Source organism: Pteropus vampyrus, unplaced genomic scaffold, assembly GCF_000151845.1.
Source record: "Pteropus vampyrus isolate Shadow unplaced genomic scaffold, Pvam_2.0 Scaffold66, whole genome shotgun sequence".
NCBI lineage: Eukaryota > Metazoa > Chordata > Mammalia > Chiroptera > Pteropodidae > Pteropus > Pteropus vampyrus.
Window position 1 is genome coordinate 987884 of NW_011888847.1, and position 17583 is coordinate 1005466.

At 45.1% G+C, this 17583-nt stretch overlaps 1 protein-coding gene across 3 annotated transcripts in view; it reads right to left on the reverse strand.

Moving 5' to 3' along the window:
• The window catches only part of STON1 (stonin 1), a 45715-nt gene that overhangs the window by 10439 nt on the left and 17693 nt on the right, over window positions 1–17583 (reverse strand). For 2 of the 3 annotated variants that reach the window (XM_011361299.2, XM_011361300.2), the window contains exon 2: window positions 477–2438. In XM_011361299.2, the coding sequence (XP_011359601.1) occupies window positions 477–2391 (1915 nt within the window). In that variant the 5' untranslated portion in view covers window positions 2392–2438. Of the gene's footprint in view, window positions 1–476; window positions 2439–17113; window positions 17224–17583 lie in introns of those variants that run through there. The other variant, XM_011361298.2, reaches the window with a different exon arrangement.

Consider the following 17583-nt stretch of genomic DNA (forward strand, 5'->3'; position numbering starts at 1 on the left):
CGAAAAGCAGTCTTAATTCAAAAAGCAGGGAGCAAAAACCTAAGGAGGAAGTAGTACTAGTTGAGAACACTAAAATGCCCAGGTAGACCAATAGGTGGCAGATCTTTAAAGGTTAATTAGGGAATCTAAGCTATGTGAGCAATATTTTTAATATTTGAGGTTGACAACTGATGTGTAGAAGTCAACTACACATTTTCCTTCAGTGCCACCATCTACAACAAAATCCTGGCCTAGGATGGTATTTACGATACTTAGAAAAAAAAATGTAAGCTAAACTTATCTGGTGGAAACAGGTATAAGAGGATGAAATAAATTAGCTGTGGGACGAAATAGTCCCTCGCCCACCCGCAATATATAAGCATGGCTTCAGCGGACAGAAGTCACCATCTGTCTCAGCCTGGTTTCCACCCAAGGAGGAGGGTGGAAACTCTGAAGCTATGTCACATGAAAATCAACCTGGGGTGCTGAATATTTACTTGAATGTTTATCAGGAAGCCGGTCTATCTTCCATACCACGGCCCGGTAGGCACTCTCATATTTTGCTGACCCCACAGTGACCTGTATGACAGGCTCACATTCAGGTTCGTGTAAATTTCCCAGACATGCCCGGCGGTTCATTTTGGCTTTCAGGGACTTCTGCCTCTGGAGGTTCATGGTCCAGAGGGCCTTGATCCACTGTGATGGGACAGGAAAGTGTATCATTATGTTGTCGCAAGACCTCAAGGAACTGGTGTGGGGTGGTCTCTGTGCCCATGGGGTCATGTTTACAAAGGCCTGGAGCTCCACATATGCTCCCTGGACAACCACGACAGACTTCAGAGAAAAGGGAAGATCTTCCCCATTGTACAAAGTCTTGAAACGCATCAGCTCAAAACGGCAGGCATCCAGAGGAACAAACTTAATGATTCTTGATTGCTCAAATTCTTGTGCTTTCACACACTTATGAAAACAGTAGTCAAGAATATCGATCCCCTTCTTTTCTGGGTCTTTTTCAAAATACTGTTCATTTCGCTTCTGCAGCTCAAGATCATTCAATGTTAAAAAGCATTCCGCGTTGCCATTCACAAAGCAGAGGCAACAGATTTGAGTTATCACAGCACTTTCAACCAATTTTCCTTCTTCTTTAGTGATTTTACCCCAAAAGTTGTCCACAATGTCCAGGGAAATTTCCTGTTCCTCGTAGCTCCTCTTTGGTTTTGAAACAGCTGGCAGCTTCATCAGCTCTTCCTCTACAGTAGTCAGAAAGTCGAGGAAGTCATGGTGCTCTGTGGACCCCAACTTCAGCATCTGTTCTATGTCTGGCTCGTGGACTACTTCTGTCTTAGAATGGTATTTTCTTTTTTCTGTGTAAGACACATGTTCAATCTTCACAGTATGGATTTTTCCTGCCACACTGAAATTCTCGAGTTTGGGTTCAGAAAGCCTGCAATGTGGATCGAGCTGTAACTCTCTAAATGGTTTTTCTAACCCCTTCTCATAATACATTTGTAAAATTCCTCCAGGTAAGACTTTTAAGAAAATTGGTCCCCACTGACGAGAAGACATCATGTTCTTCTTCTCAGGAATTCTCAGCATGAAAGACCATCCTGTTTTGGGCCGGCTCCTGAAGAGCGTGTGGGGAACAAAGGAAGAGGCAGTGTCTCCGGCATACAGACGTGGCATAGACAAATTTCTAAATGATTCTTCATTCTCAGCTGATTGGAGATGCTCAAGCTTCTCACAGATGTAGTTGAGTGAACACTGATTTAAGCTTTTTTGATCAATGGGCATCTCTTTGTCTCTCGGCAGCAACGTTTTTCTGCTTCCTGGAGGGTCAAAGGTGAACTGGGAAGCACTGCCTTCATCTTTCCAAAATGGACTTGAAAAGGCACAATCCTCCTGAAAATACTGAAACTGGAGAGCATCGCTTCTAGCCTGAGGAGGGGTAATTTCATCTGCAAGATTGACTTTGGGAGCTGGATGTGTACACGAGTGGTCATCAGGTAAGGAAGCAGGGGGTAAACAGGTTGGTTTAGCAGGCAACAAGGAAGAATCTGCACCTGGTGCTATGAGGGGACTGTTTGAAGATAATTCTGGAATAGGATAAAGCACGTGAGTCCCTGCTTTAGAGATGCCAGGAAAACCTGGGAAGTCTTTGGTCGGTGTAGAGAGAGGAGAGTTACTTGGAGGTCCTGGACTGAAGTAAAAGTCTACAATGGGAGAGGAGAGAGGGGTACTGCCAGTGGAGGAAGATCCACTGGGAAATTCCTTAGGACCGGAAAGGTTCAGCTTAAGTCCGTTGGGTCTACAGATGCCTTGATTCTCGAGAGGGAAATTCTTTGACTTTTGAGAAGACTGGAAAGCAGTGTCGTCATCAAATGTGACCCAGTTGCCTGGGTTTGTAGAACACATCTTTGAAATCAGATTGTGATCTTGTCAATGAAACAGATATGTTGTCTCTGTTAAAGGAGAAAGAGAAAATAAGAATATGAAATGAGGGGGAAAATTCAAGTTACTAGAGGTCTTTAGTTCTGAGGAAAAAAGCACCCAGATTTCTAGGTTAACTGAGTCAAAGTCATAGACGCAGAATGTCGAATGGTGGTTACCAGGGGCTCGGGGAGCAGAAAAAGGGGTGTTGCTGTGCAACAGGTGTAGAGTTTTGATCATGCAAGACGGAAAAGTTCTAGAAATCTGTTGTATGACAATGTGCATATAGTTTACAATACTGTACACTTAAAATTTTGTTAAGAGGGTTTTAAGAATTATTCTTATCACCACTAAAAGAAAAACCTTCAAAATTTTTAAATCAATTCAAAAAGACTTTATTTGAATAATTACTATGTAGCTAGACCTTGTTAGTGCTATAGAAAACACAACAGAAGATAAAAACCCAATTTATAATGAACTTGTCATCCACTGACAGCCCCAAAACATGCATGAGGTTTACAGTTCAGAAGCATTTTCAAATTCATGATCTCATTTATCAAAACCACCCTAGGAGGTGCATATCATTAGTCCCGTTTCATAGCAGAGATGACTTAGGTTTAGCATCATTGCCTAAAGTCACCCGACTGGTAAGAGGCAGAACTAGAATTTTTTTTTTTTAATAACAGCTTTATTCACACACATAAAATTCACACATTCTTTTTAAAACAATTCAGCGATACTTAGTACATTCACACAGTTGTACAACTATAACCACCATCCAATTCCAGAACATTCTAATTACTCCAGAAATAAACCCTGCACCTACTAGTAGTCATTCCCCATTCTTCCTATCCCCTGGCAACCACTAATTTACTTCATTTTTCTATGAATTTGCCTCGTCTGGACATTTCATATAAATAGAATCTACAATATATAGCCTCTTCTGTCTGGCTTCTTTCAGTCAGCATGTGTTTTCAAAGCTCATCCATGTTGTAGTATGCATCAGTATTTCATTCTTTTTTATGGCTGAATAATATGTCATTGTGAGGCTATCCCACATTTTGTTCACTTATTCATTAGCTGAGGGACATTCGGTTTGTTTATTTTTATTTTTATTTTTATTTTTATTTTTTTACAAATAATACTGCTATAAGCATTTGTGTATAAGATTCTGTGTGATTGTTTCTCTCGGGTATATACCTAGGCTTGGAAAGAACCAGAATTTGAACACAGGTCATTTCATGTCAATCTAATATAACCTAAATTATTGAAATTATTCTAATGACAACAGAGGCAATGAGCTATAAGGGCCACAGCACGGACCCGGAGTTGGGTACCCAACTTCTGGGCACTGCTCTGGCACTCACTCCAGACATTCAGTGATTAGACTGGAATCGTCTCTGAGTTTTTTCTGACTCTACAGCAATTCTATGGTGGTTGACATCCAGCTGAAATTTTTTTCAAAAGCAGAAATTGTGCTACCGCTGGGTTTTTTTGACCAAACCTCCAAACTGAAAGTAAAACTCCATGAGATCTACTGATGGGAAAACTCAAACCCTGCTGGAATAAAGGCCACGAGAAAGGCATATTTTCTCCCTTCTTGTGGATAATGAAGGCTCAACCAATCAATCATTCAGGCTTGGAAAAGAGCCAACACAGAGAGGGCGAGAGGGCCTGGGGCTCCACTGGGGACAGGGCAGCTAGTGTTGTCATTTGCTAAATCAGCACATTCTTGAGGGCACAAAACCCACAAGGGAGCAGCAGCGCAGGCCAGCTGGCTCTCTCTAGGGGGCATTTCACTGTCACTGTCCTGGGGCTGCAGCTGCCATAAAGCACTTTGTTTTCAGGGCAGGAAGAGCAGTGTTTCAAGGGACCACCAGAAGCCTTAGAGTCTGGAAATCTGCAGCAATACTTCTTGACCCATTTCACTTCACCCTCTTCAGAAGGAATCCAGCCAAAATAACTCTTCATATAGGGTGAGAGATTATGTAAATATTTACTTTTGTTGAGTTTATTAAAAAGAAAGAAAAAGAAAACCAAGAGAAGAAATAATTCAGCTTCAGACTGACTCCTGATCTAAACCAAACATTTTGCCTCATCTGTTTTCCACTGGTAGCTTCAAAATATGAAACAGTCACACATTGGTTTCTTCAGTTTTTGCTTACTGTGGAGAAAAGTGATATCCATAAACCAGATAAAGAAATGAATCCCATTACATTTTAAGTGACCGCTGAACTTGAGAAAGCACACCTTGCAAAAAAATCTAACTTTAATGCAAAAATCTATGCAAAACACACTCTTCCTCCTACACAGGCCTCTTCCATATGAGGCGCTCAACAAACGCAATGTAAGTGTAATTCGACCAAACAGAATCCTGTATTGTGCCCAACGGGAACCCAAACCTCTGTCCCTGTTTAAACAGTAAAACTTAGATGCCACTCTGCAGTGAGAGGCTAAGACTCCAGACCCTGTGGTCACGGGCAGGTTTGTTTCCCCGCTATGCTCCTCTTTCTCTTCTCTATCCCTCTTGCTGCTCTTCCTTATCAATCCTTTTTATACTCGTTTCCATTTCTCTCTTACCTCTATCTGATCTCATCTTTCTATTCTAGTCTCAAAGCAGCAACTAGTCAGTTTTTCCCAAAGTCAACGACTAGAAGCAATTCCATCCAGCATTTTTCATCTCTTTCCTTCCCTCCTAACCCATCCCCACCCCCAGTAGGAAAAGGGGCCACATCCTGTCCAGAGCCCTGGTCTGTCCAAGGCCACCTGGGTCTCAGAGAGGGATGAGAAAGCTCAGAGTCGAGAGGTCTAGAATGTGTCTTCTTTTAGTCATCTGCAACTTCATCCCCATCTACTTTAAGACACATGAGAGTATTCAAGCAGCAACACCTATTTAACCTCAGTATTTTTTTTTCTGCACTCAAATGGGATAGGCCTCCCTCCCAGAGGGCCGAGTCCTCCCATTTACAGAGTCCTTTCATAGGCAACATCTCACTTAGATTTCACGACAATCCAGAATGGACCACAGCATTTGAACGCCTTCTCGAAAGTCCAGGATCCAATTAGTACAGAGCTGGAAACCCAGGAGTCCAGCTGCCTTCCTCTGAAGCAAAAATTCCTCTGGCTCAATTCCCTGGCTTTTTCCTCAAATGTGAATTCCATCACACCCTACATGCCCCAGTCCTTTCAGAGGTCTGTTTTCGGTCAATCTGGATTATCCTGCCAACTCCTAGAAAATAATTCCAGACAAAATTCAGAGACAGGGCAAGAAATCAATCTCTGAGTTTGAAGGTTTCCAGGGGAGTGTTTGCTTCCCCTTAAGACTTAGACATTCTTTTCGGCTGCCTATTTTCAAAGCTGTTTCAGAATACATTGAACTCAAGATCAAATTGAAAGTAAATGCACATGCCAGCTCACACTGGGAATAACAAGGATCTAGGCAGACCATGGTTTCCAACCTCTCGCCTCAACACATGTGACAGATGGCATTTGACAGCCTAGCATATTCTCTTGGATGTTCACAGAGTTTAACAACCCCCCAAAATATTTAGGTAAGCCCTAAAACAATTAATTATCCCCACCATGCAAAATGTCAAATCGGCAAAAGAAGGCCCCAGGCCCTAGTCAACAGAGAAAGGCTTCACTTACACACAATTCCTACATTCCATCCCTTTCTTCCACTCAAGAAATACTGGAATCCTTAAAGAGTATTACAGAGATTACAATAAATTTATTCTAAATTGTTTTAAAAAGAAAATCTTTCACAAATAGTCACGTCTTAAATACTAAAAATATTGCAAATTACTTGCTGTAAGCCTTATGCATAAGAAGCACTGGCATGGAAAAGTGGTCTCACCAAAAAGAATTTGGGAACAAAACTCTCAAGTTATTGTAGGAAAAAATCATATATTCTTTGAGAGTCAGAGTGAGGCTTTTTCAGGGAGGGATCATGTCTCATTCAATAGGGCATCTTCCACATTGCTCCAAATGTGCTCCAAATGACAAAAGTAAATTTTCAACTGAATAATTTTAAATGGTCTATTCAGTTTTCCATAAAATAAATCTCTATGCTACCTTCCCCAGTTCAAAGAACCACTGAATTTTAGGGTTAGGCATAAACTGGAAGTATTCTGTTCAACTAACCACACCAACATTTATCAAGTATTTACTATGTGCTCATGGCAAGCTAAGGGCTATATGTGCATGATCTCATTTAATCCTCACAACTCCATCAAATAATAACACATTTTGTAGAAGAGGAAAATAGGCTCAGAGAGGTTAAGCTACTTGTCTAAAGTCACCCAGCCAGTAAGAGGCATACCTGAACTGTGACCAGATCTGCCTGATCCCAAAGTCCACGCTCAATGCCACCCACCACCCCAGAGGGTCCCAAGAGATCCGATGACTGGCTGATGTCCGTGTCTTAACTGCCACTTTTAAGTACTTTTCACCACTCAGCCCTTTACTAAGGAGAGAGCTCCAGAGTAGGAGCCACCCCTTCCTGCAGCCAGAAACACTCTAGACTAGAAGGATTTGGTTCTCACCTGAGAGAAGCCTATTTCTCCACAAAGCTCACCACATGTATCTGCCACTGGACACCCCAGGCTGTGGGAAAGGCAAGCTCTGAGACAGTGTTCCCCATGAATGCTCAAGAACAACAACAGCTCAGTATCAATTTGGGTCAATTCTGAGAATGGCTTTCATCACTCGGCCTGCCCTACTTCTGGCCCTTCTCAACTGCATCAACTGGCCAGCCCACCCTCAGGGATGAACAATCTTTCAGACTTGCTGCCCAATAAATGCATATAGGTGCCAACCGCTCTTCTCGTGGCTATCTTGGTAGACTGTCTAATTCCCCAAACGTTGTATAACTCCCTGCATCATCCCTCCTCCCATGCCATCCCCTACCTGCCTCTATTCTTAAAGGTCTACTCCTGCTGTTCTTTGGTTTTCCTTTGCTTTTCTCCAGAAACTATTCAAATAAAATATAAATATGAACTTCTACTTTTATCTGCAGATTGTCAAAATCCAATAGCATGCACTTGGTTGTTGAATCAGCATTCCAGGTTATCTGCAACTGAAGACTGTCCCTATCTCAGAGTGTTTTCTGTGGAGATCAACTCCCTCTAGGATGATCTGCAGGGTCTGGCTTCTCTGTACCTGCCAGACACTGGGGAAGGACTGATGCTGAAGGGACATTTAGCAGAGAGAACTCAGGGAAGCATCACAGACACTAAGCAGTAGCCTCCGGGTATCAGCCCCTCCCGAGCTATCGTCGTCGAGCTGACTCCTACTCAAGCCTCATAAACACATCTGGACCCTCAGGGACACCCTCGCCTTTGCACAGGGCTGAATTTAGTCTTTTATGCCTTTGACTTTATGCTCTATAACAATGCTGCATAATCTAGAGAAAGAATGTCTTCATGTCAGTATCTATGTGGTTTCATTGGCTGTCACCCAAGTAAGGAATTCTCCAACTCACCCCAGGGCTGGACTCTTCAACTGCCACATTGAAACTAGATGGGAGTTGCATTTGCAAAGCCTCCTTCTTGTTCTATATAGTTGGACCACTGAAATCTAAGTACCTTCCTTGCTCTTCTGGGTCGTATACTTTGGAAACAAAGGCAAAGTCAAGGGTAGGCCAGTGTGCAAAATGTATCCAGGAAGAATTTTTTTAAAGGTTTGCTATAAAAGTGTTGAAAATATTATTCATGTAGAATGTTTCCCTTTAAGGGGAAACTAAAAGTTTGGAACAAAAAGGAATCATAAGACAACACGAAACCCTAAGTAAAGTGAAAACACTTGTAGAGCACACACTCGCCGTGGGTTACAAAAGTGCCCACTGCATGTACTGCATGTATTATTTGCACACATGCTCTGCAGCCCACCATATTTAATCACAAACATGTGTGGTATTTAGTTCAGCTATGTGACAGGAAATACCATTTGTAAAACATTAAGGCACAGCAAAACCTATCCAAGCCTTCAAATATTGTCTGTGCTGGTTCCAACTTAGCTCCCCAAACCCACTCTTCCTCTGTGGCATTTAACCTCTACTTTTCCAGGATGAATTTGGGTCCCAGCTATTATTTTAACCTTGATAATCTGCTCATTTCCTAAATTTAGAGTGTAATATGAACAGATACCAACTCAGACGGGCTAGTCCCAGATGATCTCTACATGAAGAAAGAAAAGATTTAAGGCTAGGCGGGCATTCTGATTTCCAAATTTTATTCTTCTCACCAGGACATTTTTATGGAGTATCCAGTACCATGCCACGTCACTGTCATAGATGCTATGGAAATTTGCTAAATGGAGGTCTCTGAGCCTCAATTTTTTCATCTGTAAAATGGTGATATTTGCCTCATTTGTAAATTGCCCCATAATACATAGTCTATACAGTGTTCTTTTCTCTTTCTCTCTCTCCCGTTTCCCCTCTCCCATTCTAGCCTTCCTTTCCCTAGTCAGAAAGAAATTAGAGCCCAGATTCTGGAGTTTGCTTTTCATCAGGTCAACTTGCTACAAATCCTTTTCTAAAACTGTCTCCCTTTGGCCTGGCTCATGATCACGCATGCCACTACCCTGCCTTCTAGATGTGATCTATTCCTATCGCAGTCCTATCCTTGTGGCTGAGCCCTGCTCAAGGCTCCTGCTTAAAGACAGCATCCCCCAAAGTGTAGAGAAGTTAACAAACAGTGTGGGGAAAAAGGCCCATGGTCAAACACATGCAGCTTTCTTCATGGAAAAGACCTAGGTGGAGTGTGTGCTTCAGAACATTCTGGAACATGCTATTCTAAGATAAAGTTCTTGGGGCTAGGCAACATACAGTCCACTTTTAACTCTGGATAGCTTGGCCTTTTTGTCCTGTTGCCAGCTTCTCTGTTCTGACCATGAGGACCAGTTTCTTTGGTTTAGTAGAGTCTCGGCTTCACTCTCAGGACGAGCAGCAGCCACAGGTTCCCTCCCCCAGGATACCGGCATCATCACAGGAGGACGTGCCCCCTTCGCTTTCCCTGACAGAGGACCAGAGCTTCCAGACAGGCCACGAGCTCTTGCCTTTGACTTCGGCATGCAAAGGCTTTGCTCCCCAAGGCATCCTCTGGGCATTGAGGGCGGCATCTGGCAGCTCCCTTCACTGCCCCTCTGACTATCAGCACTAAAGCCTCCCACCCCTGGTCCCAGGCCCTCCTGGCCAGAGCAGGGAGACCATCAGGCGGCTCAGACCCTCTCACGGGATGGGGCTCTGGAATGCTGCAGGATGCCCAGTGCTCGTTCTGCCTGGTCTCTCCCCAACCTCCCCACGTCCAGCACCAGGTCATCGATCCTTCACGGGCCTCTGGGACCCTCCTCAGTTCCCCGCTACAAAGGGTCAGGGAGGGAACTCCGTAGGACTATGGAACCAGGGTCAGCCTCTTGTGTGCGACTTGAATGAGCGGTGCCGAACCCTTGGGTTGCTCTTTTAAAGAAAAGTGAGCACCCTGTACACTCCACAGCCAAATCTTGCCCAGGTTATGAAGAAAGCAAACTACCTTAATCGGGGCCCTATTTGTACTGGACACAGCTGGGACTCATGGTCTCAACTGGCCATCTGCCTGGCCTAAAGGTCTGGTCTCCATCCTTAGGACCTGGAAGTGGCAGGATGGGGAGCTTTGGAGCCATGATTAAGAGGAAGCCCTCCCCCATGGGTGTCCATCCTCTTTTTCACAGCAATCAACCCACAGAGATAGAACAGCACAGATGTCTACTGTGCAGGCTTTCATGCCAAAGTCACCTGGCCTCTCATCTCAGTTCCTGCACTTATTGGCCCTGAGCCATGTTGCTTAACATCTTTCGGACTCAACTTCCGCATGTATAAAGTAAAAATAAATAAGACCTACTTCCTAAAGACCAAATACATTAATACTAAATTAATAAGTAAGATGCTATATTGTAGGCACTCGAAAAATGGTAGCATAGCGCTTAAAGGGAAGGGTTCTTGAATCTGCATTGATCATTCTACAATTTGGAGGGCTCAAGAAGCAGGTTGGGCCAGACCTGCAGGGGATGCTGCCAAGAGTCCTGGGGTGCCTGTCCAATCCTGAACTGTTCTCTTGTTCTTCAGCAAGAGAAAATCAAGGTGCAAGCCTAGTGTGTGCTGAACCAAGGTGTGAAATGAAAGACATTACTTAATCAAGCAAGTCAGCACAGCACCTGGAGATGTCAAACGTAATCAGAGAAAAAGACAGCTCAAAAGTGACATAGTCCCTTTCTACATGTGACTGACATGTAAGGTGAAAACCTGAAAACCTGGGACCACACTTGTCATCCACAATCCAGATTCGGCATCGCTCTATATCACAACGGGAATGACTCACTCCCCGGGGGACCTCTGGCAATGTCTGAAGACATTTTTAGTTGTCTTTAGGGAATACTATTAGCATTTAGTAGGTGGAGGCCAGGAATGCTACTAAACATCCTACAATGCACAGGACAGCTCCCACAACAAAGAATTATTCAGCCCTAAATAGCACAAGTGCCACGGTTGAAAAATCCTGCTCTACGCTGAGGTCAGTGAGCTGAGTGTGGTGAGCAGTGTCCACCCTTCTGTGTGTGTCTACTTTGTAGACAATAAATTGGAGACTTACGTTCAGCAACTTGCCTGAGATGGCACAACCAGAAAAAGGTACTAATTATCAGTTCTGAACCCTGTCTCAGGCCCAAATCTCATGCTCTTTCCGCTACGTCACAGACTACCAGGATGGGAATCAGAACAGGAGAGAGCACAGATAAAGGAATATTTTAAAAGAAGACTTGACAGGACTTGACCACCAAATGTGATCTAGAAAATATGGGAAAAGGGAGAGTGTGGCACTTAGAAAAGCAGAGACAGAGGCAGGAAGAGGAGCAGGTCGACCACAGGTCGGTCAGGTCTGAGATACCTCTAGCAAGGGGCTAGGAATACAAGACGGTATGTAGAGAAAACCAGGGGCTACAGATGTAGAGCTGGGGGTCATTCTCAGAGCTGTGGAGGGTGGGGACAAGACAGACAGATGACCTCTGGGTTTGGTAATTTCGTCAACAGTGACAGTGTTGGGGGCAACTTCGGCAGCAGGTGGGGGTGAGGGCAGGCTGCCAGTCTGGAAGCAAAGGAAGCATGGATGCTGGAGCTTGTGGACAGAGGCTGGGCTCAGCTGTCCATGTCTTGGCCACCCCACCCCCAGCCCCTGGTCCCTAGGTTTCTGCTCTCTCTGGGGCTCTGCTGTTTCCTGGGTGGACTGATTTCTGGCAGCCCTAGTAACAGCCTGCTCTTCATACCGTATCTACTTTATCTCAGGAGCATGAAAGGGCTGCAAACCTTCTTATTCTCTGAACAATCCAGCCCACCCGTGGCTGGGAAAAGGAGGCAGACGAGGGAGCCTTCGTGCAGGCAAGGGCCTGCAAACAAGACCTGCTTTCAGGGCTGCCTTCTGGGATTTATGTTCCCGTGGGTTCTCCAGTGGGAAGAGCAAGGCGCTCACGGAAATGAGGAAGGTCATTATCTTCTTAGGGGCCCCCAGGGCTAGGCTGGGGTACAGGGCCCTGTGGTTGTTAGATGGCAGCTCCTGGATTTTGATTCTAAATTTTCACAGGAAATCATGAAAATGAGGTGGGGTACAGGGGCTTGGCTCAGATCACACGTTTCAAACATGCAAATCCTCCATCCTCTCTTCCCTGCAGGCCCACAGGCCCTCCTGAAGAATAAGCAGCAAGTCCTGGAAGTTTAAAGAACTATAAAGAGGATCTCTCTCTAACCTTAAATATTTGGGGGGGAGGGGGGTGGAACCAAAATTGGCCACTTTGCTATGAAAATTGGTCAAGTAATTTATCTTAATTACCATGTAATTGCTTTTAGAGTTTTGAAAGGATGCGATGGTTAAATGGCCCAGAAAGAATATTTAAGGCTTTAAAATGTGATTGCTTCCTGCACACTCATGGTGCTGCAAGGAGACTGGAATGGCCCTTACGAGAAGTTAAGGACCATCATCTGCCGGAGAGTCTCCTAGGATCTCCGTGGTTGGATGCTGGGCTTTGGGGAAGGTCTTCCAGATATTCTCGTACCCATTCCTGTGTCACACACCCCCTGCTCATTCCTTCAGCAAATAGTTACAGTATCTTCTAAGTGCTGGGACCTAGGTGAAGGTACCATGCAGACCACAGGGATGAGTAAGACTTGATTCACTGGTCACGTGGTGGAGAAAGAGAGTTTAGAAGTTAGACTTGTGTGTAAATCCCAGCCCTGCCACTGACTAGCTGAGACATGGGGCAAAGTTACTTTAATTCTATGAACCTCAGTTTCTTTGGTGTGAAACAAGATACTAGTAGTCAACTTTTAGGGTTTGTTGTGGGCTAAAATGTATTCCCCCCAATTCAGTCGTAACCCCCAGCACCTCAGTAGGGCCTCTGAAGAGATATTTAAGTTAAAATGCGGCCCTGAGACGGTGTGACTGGTGTCTCTATAAGAGGTTAGGACACACCGACACCAGGCAGGTGAACACACAGAAAATGCTATGGGAGGGCAACCATCTGCAAGCCAAGGAAACAGGCCTCAGAAGAAACCAAACTTGCCAACGCCTTGATCTTGGACTTCTAGCTTCCAAATCTGTGAGAAACACATTTCTGTTGCGTGAGTTGCCCAGCCTGTGGTATTTTGTCATGGAGGCCTGAGCAAACCAAGACAGGGTTCTTGTGCATACTAAATAAAGTAACATCTGTAAAACAGCAAATACGGGGGGAGATCATAGAGGTTGTTGTTACCATAGATTCCTGCTCTGAAGGTCCTTAAAACCTGGTAGAAAAGACCAGAGTAAACAACAAATGACAAATTGTGCTCGTCTCCTGTGCTGAAGTGCACTGGGAGGTTTGGAGAGGACAATCCTGGCTCATGGGCAGAGAGGGACATGGGGAGGGGGCTTCTGCTTGGGCGGAGACGGAGGCAGTGGATCTGGCATCAGTGATCACACCGTTTGCTCACGTTTCTCTGCACTGGGTCATGTGCCAGTTAACACCAGCATAAGGGGATTTTTCCCACCTGGCTTCCATTCCCGCCACTCTAAGCAGACACAAAGTCCAGTTCTGCACACGTGGATCATCACTATGGCAGGGCTCTTCCTTGGCTGCCCAAACTGGGCTGCAAGCCACAGAGACAACCTCAGAAGTGATCAGGGCTGTGTGTGTACCCCAAATCAAATGCATTTTGGTTTATCTGTGGCCAGTCCTAGGCTGTTGCTGACCACCAAGCTCATCTGGAAATGTCCACGCCATTGTGAATACAGAGGCAGGAACCACTGCCTTACAGAGAAAAACACATGTTTGCTTTGTTCCTGGCCACTCCCGGGAATTCCATGAATGTATATAAGTATAAATACATAACAACTTGAGCAATTCCAAAAATAGAGAAAGATTTTAAAAATCATTTACTGAGGTCCTATTTACAAACCAAATTTAGAAGACCAACATTTACTTGGGCTCTTAATTTGAAATGTCGATTATCACACAAAAAAATAACATTTGTATCTCTTAATCTACAGGGAGTGTGTGCAAAATATTTGTGAATTTTATTGCATTTCAGAGGCCAATAAAGGCTTTAATGAAGAATTTTACACTTAGAGCAAAGTCTGATTACAAACATTCTTTAAGTGGATGCAAATGAATAGATGTGCCAACTGGGGTCATTCTCAGAGCTGTGGAGGGTGGGGACAAGACAGACAGATGACCTCTGGGTTTGGTAATTTCGTCAACAGTGACAGTGTTGGGGGCAACTTCGGCAGCAGGTGGGGGTGAGGGCAGGCTGCCAGTCTGGAAGCAAAGGAAGCATGGATGCTGGAGCTTGTGGACAGAGGCTGGGCTCAGCTGTCCATGTCTTGGCCACCCCACCCCCAGCCCCTGGTCCCTAGGTTTCTGCTCTCTCTGGGGCTCTGCTGTTTCCTGGGTGGACTGATTTCTGGCAGCCCTAGTAACAGCCTGCCCTTCATACCGTATCTACTTTATCTCAGGAGCATGAAAGGGCTGCAAGCCTTCTTATTCTCTGAACAATCCAGCCCACCGTGGCTGGGAAAAGGAGGCAGACGAGGGAGCCTTCGTGCAGGCAAGGGCCTGCAAACAAGACCTGCTTTCAGGGCTGCCTTCTGGGATTTATATTCCCGTGGGTTCTCCAGTGGGAAGAGCAAGGCGCTCACGGAAATGAGGAAGGTCATTATCTTCTTAGGGGCCCCCAGGGCTAGGCTGGGGTACAGGGCCCTGTGGTTGTTAGATGGCAGCTCCTGGATTTTGATTCTAAATTTTCACAGGAAATCATGAAAATGAGGTGGGGTACAGGGGCTTGGCTCAGATCACACGTTTCAAACATGCAAATCCTCCATCCTCTCTTCCCTGCAGGCCCACAGGCCCTCCTGAAGAATAAGCAGCAAGTCCTGGAAGTTTAAAGAACTATAAAGAGGATCTCTCTCTAACCTTAAATATTTGGGGGGGAGGGGGGTGGAACCAAAATTGGCCACTTTGCTATGAAAATTGGTCAAGTAATTTATCTTAATTACCATGTAATTGCTTTTAGAGTTTTGAAAGGATGCGATGGTTAAATGGCCCAGAAAGAATATTTAAGGCTTTAAAATGTGATTGCTTCCTGCACACTCATGGTGCTGCAAGGAGACTGGAATGGCCCTTACGAGAAGTTAAGGACCATCATCTGCCGGAGAGTCTCCTAGGATCTCCGTGGTTGGATGCTGGGCTTTGGGGAAGGTCTTCCAGATATTCTCGTACCCATTCCTGTGTCACACACCCCCTGCTCATTCCTTCAGCAAATAGTTACAGTATCTTCTAAGTGCTGGGACCTAGGTGAAGGTACCATGCAGACCACAGGGATGAGTAAGACTTGATTCACTGGTCACGTGGTGGAGAAAGAGAGTTTAGAAGTTAGACTTGTGTGTAAATCCCAGCCCTGCCACTGACTAGCTGAGACATGGGGCAAAGTTACTTTAATTCTATGAACCTCAGTTTCTTTGGTGTGAAACAAGATACTAGTAGTCAACTTTTAGGGTTTGTTGTGGGCTAAAATGTATTCCCCCCAATTCAGTCGTAACCCCCAGCACCTCAGTAGGGCCTCTGAAGAGATATTTAAGTTAAAATGCGGCCCTGAGACGGTGTGACTGGTGTCTCTATAAGAGGTTAGGACACACCGACACCAGGCAGGTGAACACACAGAAAATGCTATGGGAGGGCAACCATCTGCAAGCCAAGGAAACAGGCCTCAGAAGAAACCAAACCTGCCAACGCCTTGATCTGGGACTTCTAGCTTCCAAATCTGTGAGAAACACATTTCTGTTGCGTGAGTTGCCCAGCCTGTGGTATTTTGTCATGGAGGCCTGAGCAAACCAAGACAGGGTTCTTGTGCATACTAAATAAAGTAACATCTGTAAAACAGCAAATACGGGGGGAGATCATAGAGGCTGTTGTTACCATAGATTCCTGCTCTGAAGGTCCTTAAAACCTGGTAGAAAAGACCAGAGTAAACAACAAATGACAAATTGTGCTCGTCTCCTGTGCTGAAGTGCACTGGGAGGTTTGGAGAGGACAATCCTGGCTCATGGGCAGAGAGGGACATGGGGAGGGGGCTTCTGCTTGGGCGGAGACGGAGGCAGTGGATCTGGCATCAGTGATCACACCGTTTGCTCACGTTTCTCTGCACTGGGTCATGTGCCAGTTAACACCAGCATAAGGGGATTTTTCCCACCTGGCTTCCATTCCCGCCACTCTAAGCAGACACAAAGTCCAGTTCTGCACACGTGGATCATCACTATGGCAGGTCTCTTCCTTGGCTGCCCAAACTGGGCTGCAAGCCACAGAGACAACCTCAGAAGTGATCAGGGCTGTGTGTGTACCCCAAATCAAATGCATTTTGGTTTATCTGTGGCCAGTCCTAGGCTGTTGCTGACCACCAAGCTCATCTGGAAATGTCCACGCCATTGTGAATACAGAGGCAGGAACCACTGCCTTACAGAGAAAAACACATGTTTGCTTTGTTCCTGGCCACTCCCGGGAATTCCATGAATGTATATAAGTATAAATACATAACAACTTGAGCAATTCCAAAAATAGAGAAAGATTTTAAAAATCATTTACTGAGGTCCTATTTACAAACCAAATTTAGAAGACCAACATTTACTTGGGCTCTTAATTTGAAATGTCGATTATCACACAAAAAAAATAACATTTGTATCTCTTAATCTACAGGGAGTGTGTGCAAAATATTTGTGAATTTTATTGCATTTCAGAGGCCAATAAAGGCTTTAATGAAGAATTTTACACTTAGAGCAAAGTCTGATTACAAACATTCTTTAAGTGGATGCAAATGAATAGATGTGCCAACTGACATTCTCAGCAATGGGCATTAGCTTATATTTAAACTTACGGATCTCTAAGTCTCAACCTGAGGCAACTGAGCCTATGACCTCCACCATCCTGACTCTGAGTCCCCATTTAAATGAGTAAAATTCCCAGCCTCCTCACGGAAGACCCCAGGTGCCTCTGCATAGCCCTGCCCAGAGAGACCCACGAGCTCCTGACATATCCAGCCCAGCACCACAAGGGGCTCACGTGGCCGCTAAGATGCCGGCAAGTCTCCCACGGGACACCGCCCAAGGCTCTGCTCTCTCACACACCCACTCCTCCACCAGACCTTCGGATTACTACTCACAGCACACAAAGGTCCCTCTGGGTGAGGTCCCACAGCTGTTTGCCCAGCCTGGGAGCCAGGAAGCCAGCGTTTGAGATTTTGTTCCAGTTCTGCTTCTCTCTGGCTCTGTAAGTTAAAACAAGTCACTGCTGGTAAGTGGTTTCCAAGGTCCCTTCAAACTAACAATCTATGAAGACGAATTCTCCTTGCAAAGAGTCATGTGCCTCCCTGAAGACCTTTTCCTACCTAAACTTGTGAGGATGCCTGCGACGATGCTTCAGGTGAGGCGGCTTTAAAAGATGGCTGCACAATAACCCTCATCTCAAGCTCTTCTGAAATGTCACTTTGTGCTCCCCGTCCCTCACTGAAGGGGGGCTTGATTTCCCCTCACCTTGAATCTGGGAGGGCCTGCTCTGATCAATATGTAGTGGCAGAAGTAACACTGTGACAGTTTTAGGTATAGGCCTGAACTGACCTAGAAGTTGTCATTT